Source organism: Meriones unguiculatus, chromosome 8, assembly GCF_030254825.1.
Source record: "Meriones unguiculatus strain TT.TT164.6M chromosome 8, Bangor_MerUng_6.1, whole genome shotgun sequence".
In the NCBI taxonomy this organism is placed as follows: domain Eukaryota; kingdom Metazoa; phylum Chordata; class Mammalia; order Rodentia; family Muridae; genus Meriones; species Meriones unguiculatus.
This window is the reverse complement of record NC_083356.1, coordinates 19,272,247-19,298,825: the sequence shown is the minus strand read 5'-3', so window position 1 is coordinate 19,298,825 and position 26,579 is coordinate 19,272,247. Positions and strand designations below refer to the sequence as shown.

The 26,579-nt window shown below is 52.5% G+C and overlaps 1 protein-coding gene and 1 long non-coding RNA gene across 3 annotated transcripts; one reads left to right on the top strand and one right to left on the bottom strand.

The window, feature by feature from the left end:
- Window positions 1-1,278: 1,278 nt before the first annotated feature.
- Window positions 1,279-5,930, bottom strand: LOC132655790 (uncharacterized). Its single transcript, XR_009593635.1, has 3 exons — window positions 4,418-5,930; window positions 2,970-3,408; window positions 1,279-2,579 (listed from the first exon to the last, which is right to left on the bottom strand). It is a non-coding gene; the product is annotated as an uncharacterized LOC132655790 (long non-coding RNA).
- Window positions 5,931-8,248: 2,318 nt separating this feature from the next.
- LOC110552077 (cytochrome P450 2D26) lies at window positions 8,249-21,948 on the top strand. 2 transcript variants are annotated; one of them, XM_060388975.1, is made up of 10 exons: window positions 8,249-8,420; window positions 17,990-18,228; window positions 18,764-18,935; window positions 19,172-19,324; window positions 19,402-19,562; window positions 20,216-20,392; window positions 20,577-20,745; window positions 20,905-21,092; window positions 21,465-21,606; window positions 21,698-21,948. In XM_060388975.1, the coding sequence occupies exons 2-10, from the start codon at window positions 18,040-18,042 to the stop codon at window positions 21,874-21,876; spliced, it is 1,530 nt and encodes a 509-aa protein (XP_060244958.1). In that variant the 5' UTR covers window positions 8,249-8,420; window positions 17,990-18,039; the 3' UTR covers window positions 21,877-21,948. The 2 variants fall into 2 exon arrangements, with proteins under 2 accessions (XP_060244958.1, XP_060244959.1); XM_060388976.1 differs by having other exon boundaries at window positions 8,251-8,420; window positions 20,577-20,718.
- The last annotated feature ends 4,631 nt before the right edge of the window (window positions 21,949-26,579 follow it).

Here is a 26,579-nt window from a genome sequence, read left to right as displayed (position 1 = left end):
AGGACATTGCTCACAGGGAAGGTCACCGAGCCTCACTGTCCAGGGGCTTGATGGGTCCCATAGACACGGAGCACCCACATGGCTGACCCCAGTCTCCACACCCTCCAAGTCAGACTCATACATACAGAGCCACTTGCCTAAACCCTGTTGTGGTATCAAAGGTTCCACATGGCCTCATCCCAGAAGAGCAGAGATGCTGCTTTTGGCATGTTCCAGCCTCTCAGGCAAGGTCTCTCACTGCCTGATGGGATTCAAGCACTTGACCTGGAATGTGCAGGACAGAACTCCCCAAGCTGAGGTCACTCTACTGCCCAGGCCATGCTCCTCACCATACAAAGCAAATCCACATGCTTGTCAGAGCAGATTTCACTTCCATTTTGGGTAGGCCTCACTAACATTTGTAGAGGAATTTTAATCCAGGAGCATGTCTATTCTGGCAAGGGATCCTATCCAAAGACCTAGGTCTGTGGGATCCCGCTGAATACAGACACGCCCTTGGTACTCAACTTTAATCCCTCTGGCTGGAATACAGACATACCTTCAGTACACGCCTTTAATCCCAAACATTGACCTGAAATTGGAAGGTAGAAAGGGTTGCATCAGACACTGATTTGGCAGGATGAGTCAGAAAGAGGATATGCCCAACAGACAGACAGACAGAGAGACAGAGAGACAGACAGACAAACGGAGAGCTTAAGAGCAGCGCAGAGAAAACGTTAGGCGTTTAGAATGGGCAGCACAGTGGAGGGGTGTGCCGTACAGGAGAACAGTAGAGTTCAGGGTTGTAGAACTTCTGGTGTCATCGGCAAAACTCAGTTCTGTGCAGTTCAGCTGAGCGTGGCTGAGTCCATGCATCGGCTGGTGAAGTTCAGAGGCAGTTTTTCCAAACAGAGCAATTCAGTCAGGAACCGAGAGAAGCCAATTTGAGTCAGTCAGCTTGGAGAGGAGTTTAGAGCCAGAACAGCTGAGTTGAACCACCAGCCAGAGTTCAGAAAGAACTAGAAAGGGCGAGTTAATTCAGCAGTAAGTCTCCGAGGCTATAACACTCTTGGCCTAGGTTGGCAGGCAGAGCCTGGAAGCTGAAGCCTTCAAGGTCTGGGCTTGCAGAAAATTAGGCTGTACAAAAGCTAGAAGCTTCCAGGCCTAGGTCTAGGGATAGTTAGACGTACTCTGGGCTCACCCCAAGCCATGTATTACTAAAACTTGGTTTTGACTCTCATCTCACCCCCTCCCACCCCAAATCTGAGGAAATAAAAACATTTACGAATATTTGCCAGCCTGACTGTTTTATTTCTCATGGTGCTGGGAACCATGCACACTCCAGGGCGCCTCCCCCAGCGCGTCCTCTCCATTTGCAGCATACAGCTCAGTGGTACAAGTCATTCCCAGTGCTCGGCCCCCTGCAGCGCCTCCCCAGACCCCTTCATCTGCTGACATGAAGCCCTGCACCCCACAACAGCAGCTGTCCTCGCTCTCCTCTGCACAACTCTGGCGCCCATCCTTCTGCCTCAGTTTCTGTGAGCTGACAGAGTGCGCTCACGCACTGTCTCTCTGTGACTGACTTAAGTCGTCAAGCCTCCTTCGTGTCCAGCAGGCATCACACTGGCTCTCTAAAGCCCAACTGTGGGAATGAACCCTGCTCGGCCAGAGCTCGCTCGCCTTTCCCTGGTTTCAATTACAGTGATCACCACGGTCCAAAGCAATCCACGGAAACTTCCAGAAACGAGCCATTTGCAGATCTTGAGCTGTGCACTGTTTGAGGGAGTCTCACTAAAGCTCCTGTCTTCTTCCCCGTCGCACTCATGCTGGGGACACGAGGGGGGTCCTTGAGCCACTTGTTCATGCTACTAGGGACATGGAGGAGTCTGAGTTACTGGGCCTGCCTCTGTAGTGTCTCAGTCCTCGTGTTCAGGGCAGAAGGTGACAAAGTCCTCACGCTGTGTCACAGTGCGCACGGTGCTCCTTCTCCTTGGTCCAGCTCATCTGCAGGCCTTGTGTCACCCTGAGGCATGTCACGTAGGATTGTGAGGGCACGGTGAGATAGCTGAGAGATAGTTCCATCTGAAGAACTTTCATGGGTCTTTTGTTTGTGATAATTGTCACTAGTTATCAACATTAATCTCTTACCTTGCCTGAGTTATAACGGACACCTCAGGTGTGTATACATCTTTACAAACACTAGAGCCTGGGGAGATGGCTCAGATGATCGCCATTACTGAGCATCCAAGTTCCATCTCCTACACCCGCACTGGAGGTTCATGGGCACAAGACCACAGTGCCAGTGTATCCAACATCCTTTTCTGGCCTCGGGGGCACTGGGCACCCACACACGTCTGGCGGTCATACACAAATTAAACTAAGATACATGAGGAATAAGCTTCCCCCCCCCCCCCCGCGCTGCCCAGGGACGGGTCCATACGACATTGTTTTTGATTCCCAGCGTAACTTAAAGGGAAAACTTTCACAATGTCCAGAGCCCTTGATGTCCTGCAGATGAAGGAGGAGGATGTCCTCAAATTCCTCACCACAGGGACCCACTTAGATGGCACCAACCTTGACTTTCAGATGGAGCAATACATCTACAAAAGGAAGAGTGATGGTATCTACATCATAAATCTGAAGAGGACCTGGGAGACGCTGTTGGCTTGCTGCTCGGGCTATTGTTGCCATTGAGGACCCTGCCGATGTTAGCGTCATCTCCTCCAGGAACACTGGCCAGAGAGCTCTGCTGAAGTTTGCCGCTGCCACTGGAGCCACTCCAATTGCTGGCCGCTTCACACCCGGGACCTTCACTAACCAGATCCAAGTGGCCTTCAGGGAACCATGGCTTCTGGTGGTGACTGATCCCAGGGCTGACCACCAGCCCCTCACAGAGGCCTCTTAGGTCAACCTGCCCACCATTGCTCTGTGCAACAGATTCCCCTCTGCGCTATGTGGACATTGCCATCCTGTACAACAAGGGCACTCACCCAGGGGGTCTGATGTGGCGGATGCTGCCCAGGAAGTGCTGCACATGCGTGGCACTATCTCCCGTGAGCCCCCGTGGGAGGTTATGCCTGATCTTTACTTCTGCAGAGACCTGGAGGAGACTGAGAAGGAGGAGCAGGCTGCTGCTGAGAAGGCCGTGACCAACGAGGAATTCCAGGGCGAATGGACTGTGCCAGCTGCTGAGTTCACTGCCGCTCAGCCCGAGGTGGCAGCCTGGCCTGAGGGTGTGCAGGCGCCCCCTGTGCCCATCCAGCAGTTCCCTCCTGAGGACTGGAGTGCTCAGCCAGCCGCTGAGGACTGGTCAGCAGCTCCCACGGCACAGGCTGCCGAGTGGGTTGGGGCCACCACAGAGTGGTCCTGAGCTCTGCAGACACCTGAGCAAAGGGGGAGAAGGTGGAAGGAAAATAAAGTTCCTGAAAGCTGTCAGAAAACAAAACAAAACAAAACAAATATAGTCAGAGTTTTGTTTTTTTTTTAAGATTTATTCATTTATTATGTATACAATGTTATGCTTGCATATACGCCTGCATGCCAGAAGAGGGCATCAGATTATAGATGGTTATGAGCCACCATGTGGTTGCTGGGAATGTGAACTTGTGACCTCTGGAAGAGGAAGCAGTGCTCTTAACCTCTGAGCCATCTCTCCAACCCCATACCCAGAAGCAGAAAGATGTACATGGCATATACTCACTCATATAGACATATAATATAGGATAAACCTACTAAAATCTCTACACCTAAAGAAACTAATCAAGAGGGAGGACTCTTGCTAAAATGCTCAATTCCTATCCAGAAAGGCAAAGAGGCTGGACATCAGAAGAAGGAAAAAAGAGGGAACAAGTCAGGAGCCTGACACAGAGGACCTCTGAAAGGCTCTGCCCTGCAGACTATCAATGTAGATGCTGAGACTTATGGGCAACCTTTGGGCAGAGTGCAGGGAATCTTAGGAAAGAAGTGGGAAACAGTAAGATCTGGAGAGGACAGGAACTCCACAAGGAGAGCAACAGACCCAAAAAATATGAGCACAGGGGTCTTTCCTGAGACTGATACTCCAATCAAGGACTATGCATGGAGATAACCTAAGACCCCTGCACAGATGTAGCCCATGGCAGTTCAGTATCCAAGTGGGTTCTATTGTAATAGGAACAGGGACTGTCTCTGACATGAACTGATTGGCCTGCTCTTTAATTACCTCCCCCGAGGGGGAAGCAGCATTACCAGGCCACAGATAAAGACAATGCAGCCACTCCTAATGAGACCTAATTGACTAGGATCAGAAGGAAGGAAAAGAAGTCCTCCCCTATCAGTGGACTTGGGGAGGGGCATGCATGCAGAGGGTAGAGGAAGGGAGGGATTGGGAAAGGAGGAGGGAGGGAACCACGGGGCACCCACACATTTGCTCAAAGATAGAGGCCTTCCTTTACCTTACCTGTGGTCCTCTTGGACATACCATGGCTCCAGCCAGGCTCCTCTGACCATCCAGCGGTCAAAGACCCACAGCCCTGAGTGACGAGAGAAGGTGTGCTCTACTTGGCTGAGTGGGATGGAAATCCTAATATGTAGAGGTGACACCTTTGAACTCTGGCTCAAGCACAATGAATAAGTGCTTTACAGGAGCTCTGTCTCTACTCAGTAGCCATCTTCTCCATCACAGATACAGCTGTTGGCCTGGGAGCTCCCTCCCTCCCTTCTCTCTCCTTCCCTTCCTCCCTTTCTCTTACTTCCTTTCCCATCTCCCTCCCTCACTTCTTTCTTCTGCCCTCCCTCCCTCCATCCTTTCCTCTTTCCTCTCTCTCTTCCTCCCTAGTCTCTACCCAGTTCTCCTCTGACTTTAATTCTTTATTTTTTGCTGTGTTAATGTTTGAACCAGGGTCTGTTGCTTCCTAGGCATGTGCTCTACCTCTGAGCCACACTCCAACCTTTAGTGTGTGTGTGTGTGTGTGTTTAGGGGGAAGGGTGTGTTTGCTTTTGCAAATCGTGTTGTTTTCACTCACCTCAGATTGTGACCTGATTTCATTTGCATATTGACCCTCTGGTTGTTTGAGAATGTTGTTGCTCATTTTCACAAGCTTGTCCTGAACTGTACATTTATACCCAAATTCTACAAAGGCAGAAAAGATCCTGGTTGTGAACTTTAAAAAAAATGTTTGATGAGGGAGGGGGCGACAGCTGGGATACAAAGTGAATAAACTGTAATTAATATAAAACAAAAGAAAAAAATGTTTGACACAGGGTCTCACTATGTAGCCCAGGCTGGCCTTGGATGCCCCAGACTTGCAGCAATCCTCCTGCTGCAGCCTTCCTGCTGCTGGGCTCTCAGGCCTGTGCCACCATGCTCAGCAGAAGACTCCAGCTTTTAAATGGCATTGAAAGTGAGTTTGGCGGAGCACTTGTCCATCCGAGAGAGTGACCCTGTGCTCTTGGCAGTGTGCCCACACTGAGGCTGTTGAGGCCTGCTGGGTGTACCAGGTCCAACTGACTCTCAGTTCTGCACTAACTGGTTCGAATCCAGAATTTCCTTGAGGAGCCTCTGAGTGCTTTTCCTACCCACTGTTGACAGGTGTCAAGCCCTCAGCTGCTGCTGTGCTGCTGTTTCTTCCTTCCGACCTTTCCCTTTTGCCCCCTCCAGTTTGGTGTCTCCTGTTCCCACACACAGGCAGGTGTCACTTCAGGATGCAGTAGGTATGAGAACCCCGTGATCTTCCTGTCGCATTCCTGGGCAAACACTGTGGGCATTGCAGGATCTAAGCTGACTGTGATGGGAATGTCTTTACCGTCTCTCCTTGACTAACATCGTCTTTATGTGCTGAGAGAGTGCATTTGCAATTTTCATAGTTTCTTCCTGGCCTAAACTTTTAGTCATCTACGCAGACTGCAACACAGCCACCTGAACTTGGTTACCTTTCACATAGATATCTTTTCCTATCTTTCTAGTTTCAACTTTAAAAAAATTGATTGATTGATTTATTATGTATACAGTGTTCTGTCTGCATGCACATCTGCAGGCCAGAAGAGAGCACCAGATCTCATTATAGATGGTTGTGAGCCACCATGTGGTTTCTGGGAATTGAACTCAGGACCTTTGGAAGAACAGCCAGTGCTCTTAGCCTCTGAGCCATCTTTCCAGACTTAATTTCAACTTTTAAATTTCATTTTAGTTGATGACCTCTTGAAACCATCATGCACAGGGATCTCATTTCTTCTTTTTTTTTTTTGAATCTCATTTCTTAACCAACTTATCGTCACTGCTCTCAATAAAAGTTGCACTTCAACTATTTACTGACGGGAAATACTTGCTCTCTTAGCTTTAGCTGTCAATGTGACAGTCTAGGGTCACCTGAGTGGGGAGTCTCAGTTGAGAGAAGTCTGGATCGTATTGACCTGCTTGCATTTGTTTGGGGATTATCTTTTTTTTTTTTTAAAGATTTATTTATTTTTATGTGCATTGCTGGTTTGCCCGCATTTATGTCTGTGTGAGGATGCCAGGTTTCCTAGACAGAGTTACAGACAGGTGTGAGCTGCTATGTGGGTGCTGGGAATTGAACCTGAGTCCTCTAGAAGATAGCCAGTGCTCTTAACCAGTGGGCTATCTCTCCAGTCCCATTTGGAGTTGCTTTTTTAAAAGATCTATTTCTTTAATATTTATATAGTATTCTGACTGAATGTGTGCCTGAAGGCCAGAAGAGGGCACCAGATCTCATATAGCTGGTTATGAGCCACCATGTGGTTGATGGGAATTGAACCCAGGACCATTTGGAAGAAACAGCCAGTGTTCTTACCCTCTGAGCCATCTCTCCAGCCCTGTCTTAATTGTTAGCTGGCATATGAAGGCCCACTCAACTCTAGGTGGTGTCGTTCCCTGAGCAGGGGCTCCCGGGCTGTAGAAGAAAGCTAGCTACATCCTCCATGGTTCTGGCCTCAGCTTCTGCCCTGGCTGTCCTCAAAGATGAACCATGACCTGGAAGTGTAAGCTGGAATCAACCCTTTCCTCCCAAGAGTCACTTTTGGTCCAGGTGTTTGCACCACAGCAAGAGAAAGCAGACACTTGTGTCTTCCATTTGACTTGCTTCAATTTCTGCATTCCTTTCATCTTCACCATAATCCCTCCTCCTTGCCTTTTCCACACTTTTTGATATTCTCAGTGTTCTTCTTTGCTTCTCTTTTCATTTTTGTCCATTTTTTAAATGTTTCTCATTATTTACCTTGGGGACTAAGTCAGCATCCTTTAAGGCTCATTATTAGGGTGTGTACATGTTGGGGACATGCGCACAGCCCATGTAGAGGTCAGAGGACAGCTCCTGGGATTCAGTCCTCATCTTCCTCCGTGCTGAGCCCGGGTCCTCCCGGCTGCCTCTGCCACACTGCACTCTCCAGGATCGCTCCCAGGGGTCCCCAAGGCCTCGCACCTGCAAAATCCTCACATGAACAACAACTCTCACTCTCTGGTTCACAGAGAGAGCGTTTCCTCTCTGTCCCTTCCCCGCCAGACTGTTCTTGCCACCGTTGGCACATTACACATCTTCTCCTCGTGAACACAGCTTTGTAATTGGTGTCTGTGCACTGATGCGCTCAGGCATCCGGGCAAAAGCAGAGGGGTCACAACCCTGACGCCTGCCGACACTTTAACGCACTGTGTTGTTACCTGACCTGTGCTCTTCTCGTGGTTTTGAGGTAACTGGCTTGTACCGTTTCATTTCAGCCTGGAGAACCCCCTCTACCGCGCCTTGTAAGGCAAGTCCTCTGCTAACGATTTCCTTCAACTTTTATCTGGAGATGTTCTAATTTCTGCTTAATTCCTGAAGGATGATTTTTTTTTTCTTGACAAGGAAAATTTGGATGACATTCTTCAGGATGTGGGTGTCTTATCCTGTTGCCTTCCACTGTCCATGGTCTCTGATAGGAAGTCAACTCTTTATTTCTGCATGGTTCCCGTGTGTGTGAAGGATGAATGCTTTTCTATACTGCTTTTTAGATGCTCTCTGCAGTTCCCTCTGTCTTCAGTGTCCCCAAGAATCATCTGTGGCCCACTGTAAGCTCTGACCCCTCCGGGAGCACAACTAAGTTTAAGTCCCAGTGGGCTTGGAGAGATTTCAAGGCTCTGACCCAGTTCCTGTCAGGCTGAGGCCTCTTTCTCAGAGATCCCCTGCTTCTTTAAAGTGCCTGTCCCCCCTCCTTCTAAGAGTGTCCCCAACACTACTGGGAGCGGATCCGCCTCCTCAGAGTTGCTCCTCCTCCTTCTCCTCCCCTACCTCCTCTTTCTCCTCCTCACAAAGTGCCCTCCTTCGGAGTTGAGGCTCCTCACAGCTCCCCCTCCTCCTCAGAGTGGATCCTCCTCAGCTCTTCCTCTGAGCTCCTTTGCCTCCTATCCTCGTGGGGCTCCGGACACCTCTTGTCTCCTCTGCTGGGCTTCAGAACGCATCGCATCGGCGTCGGTAAAGCCGGGGGTGGGGTGGGGGTGGTGTGTGTGCAAGTTTGCCCATTCGTTGCCGAAAGTGTGCTAGACGGGCTCCCAGCCCAGCCCCTGAGCTGGGTGACCTTGGTGCCGCCAGAGCTTGGCAGTCTTTCCTTCTGGGCAGAGTGCTTCTCCCCCATTGGAGTGGGCAGAGGGGGGCCCAGGGCCTCTTGTAGCCTGAGGGAGGATGGAGTAAGCTGTTTTCACTGTCCCAGGCTGAGCTAGAATGCCAGAACCACCTTGAGTGTCTTGGAGGGCAGTTGCTTGTGCTCACCCCGGAAGCCTAAAGAGCTGGTGAACCTGCCTGCAGCCAGAGTTAAGGGTTGAGGACCATTGTCCCAGAGAGCAGGGTGGAACCTGACCTTGGCCCTTTGCATAACTTGCCCTTTGGAGTGTATTCTGGGCCTCGTGGGTACAGGCAGTACCTAAGCAATCCAGACCTCTCTCTGCGGACCCTGCTTCTTACCCTTTGGGGCTCACTGAGGGTGGGAGGAAGGATGGGGCTGGTGGGTGGACCCTCGCCAGAACCAGCCCTGCTTGCGGCTCTCTGGAGTTGGGATGTTGCTGTCAGCTTCTGGCTATCTTAGAGGACTCACCCCATTTAAGTAGGAAAAACAAAAGGACACAAAGTCTACCCTAAGCAGGGCATAAAATCCCAGCACCGGGGTGGCAGGGGCAGGAGGAACTCTGTGGGTTCCATGACAGCCAGAGTAACATGAGACTCTCTCTCTCAAAACACAAGAAAAGAAATAAAAAGAGGAAGGCAGGAAGGGAAAAAAAGAATTCCTACACTGAACATGCAAGGAGCTTTGCAGTCAACACCCACAGACCACCAACTAGAATGTCCCGGTGACAGCTTGTCCTCCATGCTTGTCGTCTCTGCCCCAGCAGCCCGCCTGTTCTGCGTGTGTCTGGGCAGCAGCAGACACTGGAGTCTCCCCTCTGAGACAGCCAAGCATGGACCCCATCAGCGAGACTCCTACAACCCTTGCCCGTGTCAAGTAGCAGAAGTCCTAGAGGTTTGGCTTCCTTGCCAGTTGTGTGTTTTGTGTTTTTGAGACAGATTTCATACTGGAGCCCAGGCTGGCCTCAAACTCCTGCAATCCTCCTGCCTCTTCCTCCCAGCTGCGGGGATGACAGTAAGCTACCATGCCTGCGTAGCCTGGAGTTCTGAAAGCTGTTCTACCTCCCGCTCGGAAGCTGTGAGGGGTTGGAGGCTTTTCCTGCAGGGACGTCTGCGGGATCTGAGAGAGGGGCACTGGGTCCCCGAGGAGGACATCAAAGCAGCTGTCCACCAGTTAGCTTGAGCCTAAGTCAGACACAGAGGGAGCGTGCAAACACCGCAAAGAACAAAACGTGTTGGGATAATTGTTATGGAGCCAAACGTTTCAGGGGAGGGAAAATTGAACTGTTTCCAAAAGCCTGAGCGGACCACGCTGGCAGTGACGGGAGCGGGGCCCAGGCTGCGTGCTCTTTGTTAGGCCTTTATGCCATTGGCTTGTCCGGTGGGAACCTGCTGTTTCCACGTGTGATTTCTAAGCTCTGGGGCACAGTTGGCGAGTTCCTGCTGGTGATGAATTAGAGGTCATGGCTTTGAGACTGTTGGGTTGCAAGCACATTTTTGCTCAGCTGCAAGCAACCGACCCCTCCTCCTGTTCAGGTGTCTGACGTGAGAGAAGAAACATACCCTGTGAAATTTGTCTGCTCTGTCAGAAATGCTGTTGGAAGGGCAGGGTCATACTTTGATTCATAGAAGATACAGTTCGGGGATGCGGCACTTGGCGTTTTGAGCAGTTTATGCTGCTGCCTGTGTCCTGACAGGCTGTGAGACGCTCAGTGCAAGACTGTGGTCCTACTAGGTGAGGAGAAGAGGGTCTGCTGGGAAGTCTCTTGTGTCCCCAGAAAGGTGCTTGGAAGTACTGTCAGGAAGGAAGGGTTCCTGAGTCTAGGACAGCACCCAGGCTTCTGTCCCTCCTCTGCCCTGTCAGAGTTCTCCAGATGCAGTCTCTCTCTCAGAGGGGAGGGGCTGTGGAGTGCAGTGCTGCCCAGCAGCTGGAGCACCTGGCTCCCCTCTCCTCCAGCAGGGCTGCTCACTCAGGGAGGACACTCACAGCCCACCCCTGGGTCATGCCCCTGCCTGTCCTGTTCTGAATCTCATCAGGCAACACCCTGGTGTTGAAGCGTAGGATCCGGGGACCGCGCTGCCCAGATTCAGGCTGGACGGACCACACTTGAGGTCCACTCTGCACTTTGAAGCTGGCTGGCAGAGCAGACGTCTTCCCAGAGCCTCGCTGGCCACACCTGTGCCCTGTGCTTGGTGTGTGCTCTGCATTCATTTCTCCAGGCTCCAGACATAGAGACAGCAACGGCAAACCAGGCAGTGTGGCAAACAGGTCAACCACATTCCGACGTCTCTCGCGAGCGCAGTGGTGCTGCATTTTGGCAATACTGGATCGTCTTCCCAAACACATTTCTTGCCGCCCTCTTGGGGTTTCTGGCTTGTGAGTGCTATGAGCCTCCTGTTTGCTGTGTCCATTGGTGGTGCACAGCAGGCATTGCTTCTACAACGAGGCGTCATGAGTCTTTGGCCAACACCGTTTTTGTGTGTGTCAAGTGATGTGTTCCAGACATGTTAATCTCCTCTGAGTCCAGATCTCGTTCCTGTGTTTGAATTTTTTCTTCAAGAGAAAGAGGCCAGGGTGGGTGACACAGATAAACTAGAATACAGGGTCACCTTGATTCGGGTTTCAGGAGAATTCTAATCTATGGTTATTTCAGGGGGAAGAGAGTTAAGAACAACAGCCTGACCATTTGTGGACAGAATGAGATCTGTGTGCAGCGCATGCGTGCCCTGTACCTACTCGGCCATGTCCCCTTGTCATCCAGGCAGACAGCAGCTCGGACGTGGTTCTCTCAGCTATGGGAGCAGCCAGAGTTCCTAAGTGACTTTCTCAGGGCTGCCAAATAATGCAGCTGTCTGGAAACAACTGAGGAGGGGGTGGAGACAGAACAGGGAGGGAGACTGAGCTCTCCCATGGCACAGTGATTGCTACTCAGTGATTTTGAATGCAATTCAACTGAGGAAGTTTTTTTCCTGTTTGGATCTTTGCCCACAAACAAAGGCGTTTCCATGAAATGGGAGTGGAATGTACGTTGGCTGCAGACAGCCATAGGCTGTCAACTCGGAGGCTCTGGGGTTTTTAGGTTAGGAGTAGTATAAGAAGCTGATGGTAAAGTCATTTGACTCCCAAACTTGCACAGATGGTTTCTAGAACTGTGATCCTCACTCTAGCGGGGCCGGCGTGGACAGCGATGGGTGTGGGTCACTCAGAAAAGCCCTGATTCTTCCTGTCTGTGTTGGGCTCTCAGCCAGCTGTCAATGCTCACCCCCTCACCAAGTGTCTCATCCTTTCTCGGGGGGGACCTCGTAGCTTGAGAGAAAACATAACCAAGTGTGCTGAGACAGAGCGTTGGCAAAGGCCTTTAGTCTGTGCAGTTGACCTGCTGAGGCAGGAGGATTGTGAGCTTTAAGCTAGTGTGGGCAAGAGAGACTGAGAGAACCAAAGTAGCCTAGATTAACAAAAGACACTCAAAACAAAGAAAGAAGAAAAGCAGAAAAACAGGAGAGAGAAAATACCACGGCAAGAGGGAGGGGTTGGGAAGAAGGAAGAGAAGGAAGGAAGGCTGGAGGGATGGGAGAGAAAGGAAAGGACAGAGGGAAACTAAGAAAGAAGGGAAAGGGTGAATGCGTCCAGCGAATGACAACAGCTTACCCGATCACACATAAAGGTCCATCAGTGGGTACTGGTTTGGTGACTGATTGGTGGCATCTCTGACTGCCAGAGTGGGAAGGGTTTGTGAATGGAGTCTACTGTGGATCAGCACAGTTTCTGTTTGGGGACAGATGAAGGTCCCTAAAACCCTGCCACAAATTGCTGATATGCCTCACACAGAAAAAGCTGCTGTCCTCAGAGCTCAGCCCTGTTTCTATTGCTGGATCACAAGGGAAAACAGCAGTAGAGACAGGTGATAGGCCAGCGTCCAAGAAGAAGGGCATGATGCCCCAGAGTCTTGCCTGTGGGAAGCTGTCCAGTCAGGGGAGAGAGTGCCCCCAGGAACCAAGCGGGACAGGTGCAGTTGATAAATGACCATAGGGGGAGGCTTAATTACCACGGAGTCTTCAAAAGTTTTGGTGAGCACACTAGGAAGTCTATTCTGGTAATACATGGCACCCCACCAGGTCATCCTTAGGTCCAAGACATTTCTTGGTCAGTCTCCAGACTACCAAGGCCCATGTCATAGAGCAGAGCCCCCGGGAATGTGCCAGGCAAGTGCTCTCTCAGTGAGCTGAATTCCTACCTCTCCTCTCCTCTTCCCCTCCCTCCCCTCCCCTCTCCTCTTTTTTCTTCCCTTCCCTTTCCTTCTCTTCTCTTCTTCAATCTTCTCTCTCCTTCCCTCCCCTCCCCCTTCCTCCTCTCCTCTTCTCCCCTCTCCCTTCCCCTTCCCTCTCCTCTCTTCTGTCCTCTCTTCTCCTCCTTTCCCCTCCCATCCCTTCCCTTCCTCTCCCTTCCCCTCCCCTCCCCTCTTTTTCCCTCCCCTTCTCTCTCCTCCCCTCCCTTCCCTCCCCTCCTCTCCCCTCCCCTCCCCTCCCCTCCTCTCCCCTCCCCTCCCTTCCCTCCCCTCCTCTCCCCTCCCCTCTCCTCCCCTCCCCTCCTCTCCCCTCTCTCCTCCTCTCCCCTCCCCTCCCCTCCCCTCCCCTTCCCTCCCCTCCCCTCCCCTCCCCTCCTCTCCCCTCCCCTCCTCTCCCCTCTCTCCTCCTCTCCCCTCCCCTCCCCTCCCCTCCCCTCCTCTCCCCTCCCCTCCCCTCCCCTCCCCTCCCCTCTCTTTCCCTCCCCTCCCCTCCCCTCCCCTCCCCTCCTCTCCCTTCCCCTCCCCTCCCCTCCCCTCCCCTCCCCTCCCCTCTCTTTCCCTCCCCTCCCCTCCCCTCCCCTCCCCTCCTCTCCCTTCCCCTCCCCTCCCCTCCTCTCCTCTCCCCTCCCCTCTCTTTCCCTCCCCTCCCCTCCCCTCCCCTCCCCTCCCCTCCCCTCCCCTCCTCTCCCTTCCCCTCCCCTCCCCTCCCTTCCTCTCCCCTTCCCTCCTCTCCCCTCCCCTCCCCTCCCCTCTCTTTCCCTCCCCTCCCCTCCCCTCCCCTCCCCTCCTCTCCCTTCCCCTCCCCTCCCCTCCCCTCCCCTCCTCTCCCCTCCTCTTCCCTCCCCTCCCCTCCTCTCTTCTCCCCTCCCCTCTCTTTCCCTCCCCTCCTCTCCTCTCCTCTTTTCTCCTTGACAGAGTCTAGCTCAAGCCTCCTTCCCACCTGTGGATACGAATGATGCCTTTCCCTCCATACTAAAGCTGTGTAGTGACAGACTCTGTTGGTCACTTTGCAGGCAATCACTTTGTGGAGGACTCTGTGATCACATTAAATATTGTGTGAGTTTATTGCGTGTGATAAAAGGGATAACACAACAATAGGGAAGTGGCGTGTCACAATTGTTGGCTGTTCACATCAGGGAAAGCCTTCTCTCTCGTACTTTGCATACTTTGCAAACTTGGTATACTTTGCAGGAAAGCAGCCCCGCCCCTGCTGAGCAGGTCCAGCAGCCAGGCTGGGCAGCTTCAAGTTCTGCCTCTGGGCCTCCCCTGCATCTTTCCCTGGGTGGCCCCTTTTCAGCTCTTCATCTCCCCTGGGTGCCACACCCTCTGTTCCCTGAAAGGGGTTTTCGGGTTTTTAGGCTGTGCTGCTGGCCTCTCTACACCTCCTGAAAGCAACACCTCAGGACTCCAGAGGAGCTGAGGCTAAATCTCCACAGCCCTGGGACCTGAGATCAGACCCCTGGAGAAACTGAGAAGCTGAAGCCACAGAGAAAGCCGCAGCACCCGAGGCCTCAGCTAAGGCTGCTGCTGACAGGGAACTCAGGCGGAGGGAGGTGTGTTCAACTGGAGCTAGTCTGTGAGCTCCTGAGGAGCCATCTTTGTGGCAACAATGAATACACTAGCCATTCCTCCAAGGCACTGAGGTGAAATAAGGACAAAGGAAAGCAAATCCTATGGTCAGCACAAACGTCCAGGGCAAGGTGAGAGGTTCCCATGCGGTCCTAGTCATGTAAGATTGAAGGGCTCATGGGAGCAGCTTGGCTGGCACCCTGTGGCTTAGTCAGAGTCTCTGAGGAGAGACAGGAGAAGCCACTGCTGAAGATGCAGGCTCAGTTACAGGGGAGACCCCAGGCTGCTGGAGATGTCAGAGTCTGTGGAGTCCAGCAAGGACAAGAGCAGCTGGGGGTGGAGCCAGCCCAAGCCTGTGAGACACAGTGTGTGTGTTGTGGGTGGCAGGGCTGAGCAAGTGGGAGTGGACAGCCTTGGGACCCAGAAGAATACTCCGTGAGTAAGGGTCACATGTTAGGCACTAAGCTACAGAATCTGTATTTCCACCGCTGGATCTGGGGCTTGCTTTGGTTTGGTCTTTCTTATGCCCTGATTCTTTCCTATTGAAATAAGAAAATGTAGAACTTTGGACTGGAGAGATGGCTCAGCGGTGAAGAGAGTAAGTTTTGCTTTTCCAGAGGACCTGGGTTCAGGTCCCAACCCCATGTCAGGTGGCTAAAGAGCACCTATAATTTCATCTGTTGGGGAATCTGACACATCTGGCTCCCGTGAGCACCTCCACTCATGGGCACATACCCCAAACAGACAGCCACACAGGTACATAATTCAAAGCATAATCTTTGTTTTAAAGAAATTACACAATTTGGTTTTTTATGGGACACTGGATTATGGGGCTTTGTGTTTTTAATGAAGCGTGAAACTTTTAAAGCACTGTGGTAAAAAGACTGTGGAATTTTTGTTTCCAATATTTATTTTTATTTTATGGGTATTGATGTTTTCCTCGCACGAATGTCTGTGTGCCTCATGTATGCAATGCCGCCAAAGGCCAGGGACTCCCTAAAACTGGAGTTCCACGTGCTTGTGAGCGGCCCCGTGCATATGTGGGTGCTAGGAGCTGAACTTGGCTCTGCTGGAATTGCAGCCATTGCTCTTTCTTAGACACAGAGCCACCTCTCCAGCCTGTGGACCGTAGTTCGTATTATGATGTGATCATAAGATCCTAGTGAACAGGAAAGGGAAGGTTATGGCTTTAAACTCGTGTTTATGCGCTGAGTTGACAAGGGGTAGAGAGAGCTGGTTGACTTTAATTGCTGACCTGTCACAGGCTAGCGTCCTCTGAGAGGAAAACTCCATCTGAGGGATCCCCGAGGTCAGAGAGGCCTGTGGCCATGCCAGTGGAGAGTGGTCTTGACTATTTAATTGATACAGGAGGACCCAGCCACCGCGGGTGGCACCAACCCTTAGGCGGGTGGTCTTGGGTGTCTCGGAAAGCTAGCCGGGCATGAGCCTGAGAGTGGCCAGTGAACCACATTCCTCCACCATTTCTGTTTCACGGTCCAGCTGGAGCAGTGCCTTGGCCCGACTTCCTTCAGTGATGGGAGTGCAGAGCAAGTAAGCCCCGTGCTCCCTCAAGTTCTTTTGGTCGCAGTGTTTGATGGCAGTGACCAAGAGGGAACTAGAATCGAGTGCGTCAGCTCCCGTCGTCCTGTAAGAAGCGTGTGCGGCACACGCTTGAGAGACACGTTCAGAATCTCCACTGTCTCTACTGCCACCCCTGTCTATGGACGCCATGGTGCCCTTATGGCACTGAAGAGGCTCTTATTCTTTCTTACAGCCGTGCACGCAGAGGCAAGCCATGGCATGTGGCAGAGTTTGCCTCCATCGGGCCACTTTAGGGGGGTCTGGGAGCGCAGTGCCACGAAGAAGGGGGTCTGCTACCTACTGCCCTAAGTGGCTCTTGGCGTTCTGTCCCCTCATCCGGTGGTGACACTTGTAAACCGTGGAGCTGTGGGCACGGATGTCTAAGGACTCTTTGGGGAGCCTCCTTTTCCTCCTGTGTGGATTCTCAGAGGGCCACTCCTGGGTGATGGCACCCGAGGCGTCTTGTTGAGGAATTGCTGTCCGATTGTGCCAGCTGACGCTTGCTCCTTTGACAATGGGTGTGCAGGCTCCGCCTCCCGGGAGCCCGTGTCGCCTGGGGTTATTTCCATAGACGTGACACCAATGAGGGTGACCGTGCTTGTGGCCTCCTTGTCCTAAGAAGAGTGACAGTGGGTGCCGCTTCTGTGCTTGTTGGCTGTTTCTCTGTTGGCAGAGACATCTACGAACGCAAGCCTGTGGCTGAGTTTTGCTTCAGACATGACACGTGTGTCCTTTTTTCTCTCTTTCCGGTTGTTCCTGTCTTGTCGGGCCCGTGGACTGTCATTTTCCTCTCTCCTGGTTTGGTTTCTCCTCCCCCTCTTTCGCCAGTGACCTTTTTAAGAACTTTTTTTTTTTCTCAACTAAGTGTGTGTGGAGGGCCTGCACACGTGCGTGTCGAGGGAAGAGGAAGTCCGTTTAAGTGGGAGGAGTAGGACCCTCCTTCCGCAATGAGGCCTCAGAACCGCACTCAGGCTGTGGCCTGGGTGTCAGGGGTTTACCTCCTCATCCCCCACCCCCAAGTGTCTCAGCAGCCCAGGCGGTAACCTGTGAGACACAGACGGTTTTAGCTACTAAAGACCCCGGTTTGTCTTGAGTCCTTTGATGCTTGTGCCCCTCGGACTATGTTCTTTGTCACCGCAAGTCTCAGGTTCTATCTGGGTCCCAGAACAGTTTCACCCTCTGCAGCTACTTCTGAAACCTGGGAAGGTAGAATTGAGCTTGGTTCAGCGTCATGGGCTAGCTCAGCAGTCTGCTCAGTTCCCGCTTCGGGAATAAACAGAACACTCCTCCAGGAGTTAACATATGAGATTGGTTCTCGACGCATTACATTTCTTTAGATAACAAGCTTGTGCCGTTTCAAGCACTGGTTCTGTGGTCTGTGATTGCTTAAGTCACATCCATTATGACTAACCATGGTCCCAATGTGGTCTCACACCATGAGGGCCACAGTAACCCTCCTGGGATGAAACTTCACCAACCCTAACCAATGCATGCTGCGTGCTGCCGACTCAGCTTCTCTCCTCTAACTCACCTCCTGCCTCCTTGGCCACACTGAAGGGTGCAGCAGAGAGCACCTCCCTCCATTCCACTGGGACTTCTGAGCCTCTGGTCTTCAGAGGTCTGGATCTCCAGCGAGGACAGGGTCAGAGCCTTTGCTGACCCTAGTGAGTGACAAGTTGGCATGTGCAGTGTGACCAACAGTGCCAGGCCCACAAGTACACTTGTTAGGAGGCTTAGGAGTCCTGACTAAGCCACTCCTTTACTGATGCCACTCTCCTGGATAGGCACCTGAGGAGAGAGGAAAGGGCAGCAACGCCGAGGTTGACTTTCCCTGGACTTTTCTCACCCCTCATAGAGGCTCTGTTTGAAGAGTAAACACAGCTACATGGCTCAAGGCAGAGGACACAGGGCAGCTTTAAGCCCTTTATAAAGGACCAGGTCCTCCGTCTGTCTGTCGGATCCATCTGAGAGGAGCTGTCCTGATTCTAGGTGTCTGAGGAAGGTGTTTCCAGAAGAGTCTGGGAGGCAGTGAAGCGGCCATGGGTCTGCTGGCTGGAGAGAACCTGTGGCCTGCGCTCATCTTCACGGCCATCTTCCTGCTTCTGCTGGACCTGATGCACCGGCCCAAGTTCTGGACCTCCCGCTACCCTCCAGGCCCCATGCCACTCCCTGGGCTGGGAAACCTGCTTCAGCTGGACTTCGAGAACATGCCATATACCATGTCCAAGGTGAGAGAGATGGTGCTGGAGTGCAGTAGAGGCCATGCTGCCCCTAAGCACACAGAGTGGTGCTGGAGACACAGGTAGACAGGAAGATGGCCCCCAAGAGGCAGAAGGCTTATTGGGAAAACAAAGTGGGGAGGGGCTGTGCCTGCTATCATCTCTGGCTGCTGTGTGGTCTCAGGCCTGGCTGCCCATCTCAGGAACCTGACTCTCCTCTTGTGGGGGTTGGGGTAGGAAGGGCTCCAAGGACCTTACAGGGTCACAGCTGAATGTCCACGTCAACTGTGAGACCTTAGCTGAATTTAGAAGATATGGCCACCTAGGCCACAAGATGTCATAGCACAGATGGGGCATGTAGGTCAGTGATAGAGAGTTGCCCAGCATGGGTTGGGACCAAGGTTCAATGAGTACCAGACAAATACACATACACATACATACAAAAACATACACACAAACAGAGGCAGAGATTTGTGTGGGGAGCTTTGATCTTCCACTCTGCTGGGACCTCTACTAGTCCTCGTACTCTGCCTCTCTGTTTCAGCTTCGACAGCGCTATGGTGACGTGTTCAGCCTGCAGATGGCCTGGAAGCCTGTGGTTGTGATCAATGGACTGAAGGCCGTGCGGGAAGTGCTGGTGACCTGTGGAGAGGACACTTCTGACCGCCCTCCAGTGCCCATCTACAATCACCTGGGCTATGGGCCCAAATCAAAAGGCAAAGAGCTAAAGAGGGGACAGGGCAGACAGACTAGGGCGTGAGGAGCAGTGAGCAGATGTTCTGATGGAGGAGATGTGGTCAGGCAATGTAAGGGACTCTCATGGAAATGGAGGGAAGAGCCTCCAGGGTGGCAGCTGGTTGTATCTGGTAGCTAGGACTGACCTCAGGGAGCTTTGGGAACTGAGGAGACAGCATGGCCAGGTGTGCTTGGTCACACACAGATATGTCTGCAGGTGTCGTTTTTGCACCGTATGGGCCCGAGTGGCGAGAGCAGCGGAGATTCTCTGTGTCCACCCTGCGTGACTTCGGCCTGGGCAGGAAGTCTCTGGAGCAGTGGGTGACAGAGGAGGCTGGCCACCTCTGTGACGCCTTCATCCAGGAGGCTGGTGGGTGATGGCTGAGGGGTCAAGGTGTGGGCAGGGACTTATGAGCACGCATGACTTGCTTACATCTCTGTCCCCAGAACACCCCTTCAACCCCAGCACCCTGCTGAGTAAAGCTGTGAGCAATGTGATTGCGTCCCTCGTTTATGCCCGTCGCTATGACTATGAAGACCCTTTCTTCAACTGGATGCTCAAAACCCTGAAGGAAAGTTTTGGAGAGGACACTGGCTTCATTGGCGAGGTATGAGGCTCAGGGCAGTGGGCATGGCCACTTTCATGCTGTAAATCTTGTCAAAGTAAGCAAGCATTCAGGGTGAATGAGGGGAGGGCCTTGCGTGATAGGCAAAGGCAGGGAGAGAGTCCTGGACCTTGACCAACCTGAGAGAGCTGGAGGGGACAAAGGTCAAGGGCTCTAGAAAGGTGTGAGCCTCTGCCCTCTGTCTACAAGCAAACCACACAAGCCTGTTAGGTTTGCAGGGTAGAACATTTCTTTCACCTTGGCTACAAGAGAGCCTACAGGCTGCAGCTGAGGAGGAGGCAGGTGATGGTGGGGACAGTCAAAGCCTGAGCCTGTTGTGGCAGAGGCTGGGAGTTGAGACTGGTCCAAGGGAAAACTGAGCAGAAACAGGGACAAGAGAGATAGATGGTCAGTGGGTGAAGGAGCTTCTCAAGCAAGGCTGGAGACCTGAGCTGGATCCTGGGACCCATATGAAGGACAGAACTTCCTCTCTTCATTGTTGTCTGACCACCAACATGAGCACATGGGATAATACACACAGGCTGGGCACACACCCACGTGAAACAGTGGATTTTTTTGAGACAGGGTTTCTCTGGCAGAGAATAAGTTTTTAATTAGAAATAAAAGCAACTAGACCTCTTCTGTTTCTTTCCCAGGTGCTGAATGCACTCCCAATGCTCCTTCGAATCCCTGGGCTGCCTCAAAAAGCTTTCCCCAAGGTGAATTCATTCATAGCCTCACTGGATACAATGTTGACTGAGCACAAGACAACCTGGGATCCTACCAAGCCACCCCGAGATTTGACTGATGCCTTCCTGGCTGAGGTGGAGAAGGTGATTGGCAACTCCAAAAGATGGGACCAGGGGCTGTGGGCTGAGGTCCTGTGAGCTGTAAGGCCAGATGGGTGGGGTCCTGTGTATCACCATATTGACTCTGCACCTGGGCTGCCTGGGAACAATGGGGGGCCATTGTGGGACTTCCTCTCCCCACTGAGCCCACCCTTTCTGCCTGGCCCAGGCCAAGGGGAATCCTGAGAGCAGCTTCAATGAAAGGAACCTGCGCATAGTGGTGGCCGACCTGTTCACGGCGGGGATGGTGACCACGTCAACCACACTGTCCTGGGCCCTGCTGCTCATGATCCTGCACCCGGATGTGCAGCGTGAGCCTGGCTGGCTTGTGAGGGAGGGTGAGGGAAGAAAGATAGACATACTTGAGAAACGAGTGGCTCCAGCGTTGGCTTGACCCACATGCACTCAGTCTGATGGGAATATTAGCCCACCTATTCACCCAGTAGTGCAAGGTCAAGGACAGCTGCCCCTTCACTGAGGGGCAGCTGTCCATCCAGGTCGAGTGCAACAGGAGATCGATGAAGTCATAGGGCAGGCGCGGCGTCCAGAGATGGCTGACCAGGCCCACATGCCCTACACCAATGCTGTGGTCCATGAGGTGCAGCGCTTTGCGGACATCGCCCCAATGAATTTGCCACACCTGACCTCTCGTGACATCGAAGTGCAGGGCTTCCGCATCCCCAAGGTAGGGATGGGCACCCTTGTTCCAGGATCGCTCTAGGCAAACAAGGGCAGCAAAGAACAAGACCAACATCCTGGATTTCCACATGGTGACAGGACCAACCTGGTTGTGAGTACACTGCAGCCATTGCCCAAGAATCCCAGGGAAGAGGGATGCCCAAGGAAGTGAGCCTCAGGGATCTTAGGAAGCACAGCACACAGGGGGCTTTGTCATTCAGGGCCTTGAATGGTACCGGAAAAGGTGGTGAGAAGCTCCGGGGTTGAGGGTGAGTGAAAGGAGCCAGTGTGTGAGGTAGAGACTTCGAATGTGATCATGGTGGCCAGGGTCTCCACATCTCAGCCCCAGTCCATGTCCACACCATGTGTCTCCTGCCAGGGGACCACCCTCATCCCCAACCTGTCCTCCGTGCTGAAGGACGAGACTGTGTGGGAGAAGCCTCTCCAGTTCCATCCTGAACACTTCCTGGATGCTCAGGGCCACTTTGTGAAGCATGAGGCCTTCATGCCATTCTCAGCAGGTGCCTGTGGGGTGCCTGGCTCCCTGTGTCTTCCCAGGGTGCCATGGAGGATGGAGGTCCCAGGCTGACAGAGCCCCTCTCCCACCCACAGGCCGCCGAGTATGCCTGGGGGAGCCCCTGGCCCGCATGGAGCTCTTCCTGTTCTTCACCTGCCTCCTGCAGCGCTTTAGCTTCTCGGTGCCTGAGGGACAGCCCCAGCCCAGTGATTATGGCATCTTCACATTGCCAGTTACTCCAAAGCCCTACCAACTCTGTGCAGTCGTGCGCTAGCAGGGCCAGTAGCTCCCTCCTGCCCCCAGATTGGGCTGATTCATGTTCAATAAACAAGTTCTGTAGCCTCAACTCAGACTCTGGTCCAATCTCCATCCTAGTCTCAGCTGTGTCCCAGGTCAACAGTCTACAATTAGTCTTTTCCCTCCCTCTGCTTCAGCCCAACCTATGAGGAACCTTAATGAGAAGAATCTATTGGGACAAGAACATCTCTGTCAGCATGGCACATTGGAGGATGAGGCAGGAAGACTGCAATTCAAGGCCAGCATGGTCTATAGAGCCTGGACTACTTAATGAGACCCTTTCTCTAAACGATGGGTGGGTGGTGGCTGGGTGATGAAGGGAAAGAGGAGAGGATGAAAGGGAGGAAAGATGGAAGAGTAGAGACGAGGTAAGAAGAGAGGTAGTTGCTCTGTGATTAACCCTGCATCACAGGTGAAGAGCCCTCCACAACCGCTGGGTTGGCGACAAACTGCAGACAGGAGTCAAGACTCTTTGGTTTCTGTGAGGAAAGTGTGACTGGCTTGTGCAGCAAGTCAGACAATTCTTGCTTTGGTGACAGGTGTTGAGATAGGTCCTTAAGACCCTGTGGTGCCACGACGGTTTCGAGGGCTCTCACCCCTAGGAAAGCTGCTGGCCTCACCCTCAAGCCTGCTGCAGTGAAATGATGCAGAAGGAGATCTGCTCTAACCGAAAGGGACAGGTGGGAATCCAGGAGGATGTGCAGGATCTGGCTGTCCTGTCTGGGGACATGTGTCCAGGCCGAGGAGAGTCCTCTTGGCAACCACACGTGACAGATATGATGGGTGTTACTCACTAGGAAAGTTAAAGAATTTTGGAGTCTTGAAAATGTGGGGGTTTGTGGTGGGGGTTAGTCAGAGAGGGCAGTTCTGGAGATAGGGAGAACCCCACAAGGCTCATTTTGATTCCATCTAACCTGAGGCCAGCCTGCAGTGTCCCAAGACCCTGCCCTGTACGGCCTGCCTGGAGCACACAGTGGTGTGCAAGCGCTCTCTTCTGACAGGTTGTTAGGGCGCCCACGGCCCATCAGTATTCAGACACACGCCCGAACACCAACCTGGGCTCACTGCTCCACAGAACACCCTCCTTGTGCCTACAGGAATAGCCACGTCCTTTTACCCCCGCCTCCTCTTCCCCGCTGCTTTCCCTTTTTCTTTTTACTGTCTACACATGGCTACTTGCCCGCATTTGGGCAGTGCCCTTGGAGGACCAAAGAGGGCATTGGGTCCCCAGGCTCTTGAATTGTAGTGAGCTGTAAACGGTCCTGTAGGTGCTGGGAATCAAGCCTGGGTCCTCTGGAGGAGAAGCCAGTGCCCTTCACTGCTGGAGGGTCTCTACCGCCCTCCTCTCTCCCCTTCCAAATGGTGCTGGAAGGTCTTACTCCAGTCTGAGGTAATGTCCTTTAGCCCTCAAAGCTCTGCGTGTGACATGTCAGACGAGTGACTTTTCATGGTTGTGAGTGACTCATGGTCATGCCCCTTGGAGCAAGGGTTCACTGGAGGCTTGTGCCCCCTGCTCAGAGTTCTCAGCCTAAAATAACCGTATGCACAGCTCCTGTGGAGTCAGCTCCTGATACCTTCCAGTGGGCTTACTCACTATGGAACGGGTCTGAACTTCTAAAGTTCATACCGTCCATCCCTAAACACAAACCAGGTCAACCCCACACAACCTAAAGAGCCCTTCCATAGTGGGCTTTAGAGGAAACTATACTTCTAAGCTAGTGCTTAATATTTTCACCATACGTTTGAATAACTTAACAGAATGTTTTTGCTGAGTGTAGTGGTGTACACTTGTAATGCCAACACTCAAGAACCTGAGGCAGAAGAATTGGTAGGAGTTTGAGGCTAGCCTAACCTACATAGTAAATCCCAGATCAGCCCAGGCTACAAAGTGAGACCCTGTCTCAAACACAAGTAATTCCTTACACTTAGGATGTAGAGGCAGGCAGATCTCTGTGAGTTATAGTATAGCCAATCTATAGTATAGTATAGCCAATCTAGACTCTACAGTGAGTTCTAGGCCAGCCCAAACCTCACAGTCAGTTCTCCCTCACCCCCTCAACCCACACCCCATCTCAAACAAACAAACAAACAAACAAACAAAACAAAACACCAAAAACCCTGCCTTAAAAACAGTAACCAACTAGGTAGTGGTGACACACAGTTTTAATCCCGGCACTCAGGAGGCAGAGACAGGCAGATCTCTGTGAGTTCGAGGCCAGCCTGGTCTACAGAGTTCCAGGACAATCAGGGCTACACAGAGAAATCGTTTCTCAAAAACAAACAAACAAAAAAACCCAGTAGCAAAACACAAACAGGATAAAATCATAACAGTTTAAAAGAACATAATTTCTGCTGTTATTGATGGTGTTATAAAGATCAGGCAGGGACCTGACCCTTTCAAGGGGCTTGTAGTCTCCCTCAGCAGCCTGCAGGAGCTGTGGGTTATTGTTTGAAATCTGTGGGGAAAACAGTTCTTGATTGTGAGCTTGCTGAGGTGTTGTATCACAGGCAGGGCTTGGGGGCTGATGCTCTTGTGTGAACCTAAATAAGGCCCAGCTCTTCGTAGTCAGGATACTGCGTGAGCAAAACAATTCTGGAGAAAGAGGGCACACACACACACACACACACACACACACTCACAAGTCCCTTCCAGCCATTGGATAATGCTCCTTGGTGGTGGTCTAAAGAACTCCTGGGTCTCAGTGCAAACCCGCAACTTTAGAATGCGCTTCAACGCTCACAGCACATTGAGGTGGGGTAGTGGTATCCGGAACACCCGCCAGGGCTTGGGTCTCCTTGACCTAGACCGAAGAACGTGGGGCAGAACATAAATTTTAATGTGATCCTGGGAAGAAACAAACATTGGAAGTATGCGAGTCTTCCCTTGAACAGCTGGGCTGCGGCTCACAGGTCATGGCAGAAGGTCCCAGGGGTAAGAGCAGGTCCCTTTGAGGGGAACACACAAATTTATGACAGCTCAGGGCATCTCAGGAAAAACAAAAGGTTATCACACCACAGGTGTGAGAACAGGAGCTCTGAGGTGTTCTGAGGGCCTAGGTGCTCATATTCTGCCCCCCCCCCCCGGCGCTTTTTTCCTCCTTGAAGGCCATGGCCACTGGGGAAATGGGAGGATGGAGAGATGCTGCCCCCAAGGAGAATGTCTTGTCCCAGGAGGAAGGGCAGGTGAGATCCACTAGGGAGGAAGCAACTAGCCCCATTCTTACTGAGGAGGATCCCAGGCTGGGAGGTGAAGAGACCGGAAGTCTCAACCAGAATATCCCCATCATGGATTCTCCCGAGATGCCATGGACCGCTGCAGGGTATAGACTACAGGACTATGGGAGACAAGGAGGCCCTGGGGACTAGCTCAGTCTAAAACTACCAGGCCAAGCTGTCATCCTGGTAGGCCAAGGAGGTAATCAGGGAATGGGTCTAAAGCCTGGCTCCCTCAACTTCCTGTACCCACTCTGACCTTCCCATAGCTGTCCCTCTCATCCCCCATTTCAGGAAAAGGAAAATTAGAACAGGAAGTTGGTGTATATCCATCTGGTAGGATAAACACCTACCAGATGTTGCAACAAGACTCTCTTGTTCCCCCATCTCTGACACCTACCAGACCTGTCAGGGGTACGGGTCATTCCCACCCAAGCCTTCCTGAACTGGAGAGGAGACTGAAAAATACCAAGTAGCCAGATGGCTTGATCTACCTGGGTGCGCCTCCCTTGACCTCCTTGTGTGTTGGCTGGAACTCTATGCCACTTCCCCGAGCTGGCCACATACCCAGCCTTTTAGCACAGATGACTGGTCCCGGGCAGCAGAGGGTGCTGCTTTCTCTCAGCCGGTGACTGTAAGACCCACCTGTGTGTGCTCAGAGGCCTCTGTGGTAGAGGGCAAGGAAGAAAGTCCAGGGGTGTGACCCGCGTAATTGTCTCGCCAGCAAGAACGCACGCGGACGCCAGGATCCTTCTGCAGCAAGCGTTTATTACAATGAATAGAGGAAGACCCTAACCGCCAGAATGGTGCTGCTTAAATACACCCTATGGCGGCGTGTACTCCGCTGGTTGGCTGCTTGCCCATTGCCCCGTATGACGCCCCGGACTGGGCAGTGATGCCCCCGGGCTGGACAGTGGCTTGGCACGCTTTTGCAACTTGCACACGCGCTCTATTATTTGTTCATTAGGGCCGGGGCCGGATGTCGGCGCCATCTCGTAATGGCGATTGCATTCTCTCGGCTCTCCACACAGGGGCCGGGTCCTGCATTTCCTGAGAAAGTTCTGGCTGAGGTGGCTTCCAGCCTCTGACACCCCCAAGACGAAGAACCACAAGCGAGACAGGATTCAGTAAAGCCTGTATCGGCTGCTTCTGAAGGCCCAACTGTCCTATTCTCAGGGTCCCAAGGGTCATGCTCTCCCCGCCAGCGGCAGGGGCATACATACATCCTGCTCCCTAATCGAGTGGGTACTCTTCATGACCCACGGGGCCCAGGTCAGCCCTTGGACACAGTGCTAGAGCCCAGATGTTGCTGAAACATGAGCCACAGAGAGCATTTCTATCCTGCTAACCCCCACCCCCATGCAGAGGGGAGAAGTGGCGGGGGGTGGGGGGGGAGGCTCGCTGGGTGCTGCTGGGAAATGATGCCTCAGGCTCTCTGTTCTAAACACCTGAGGATGTTACTAAATG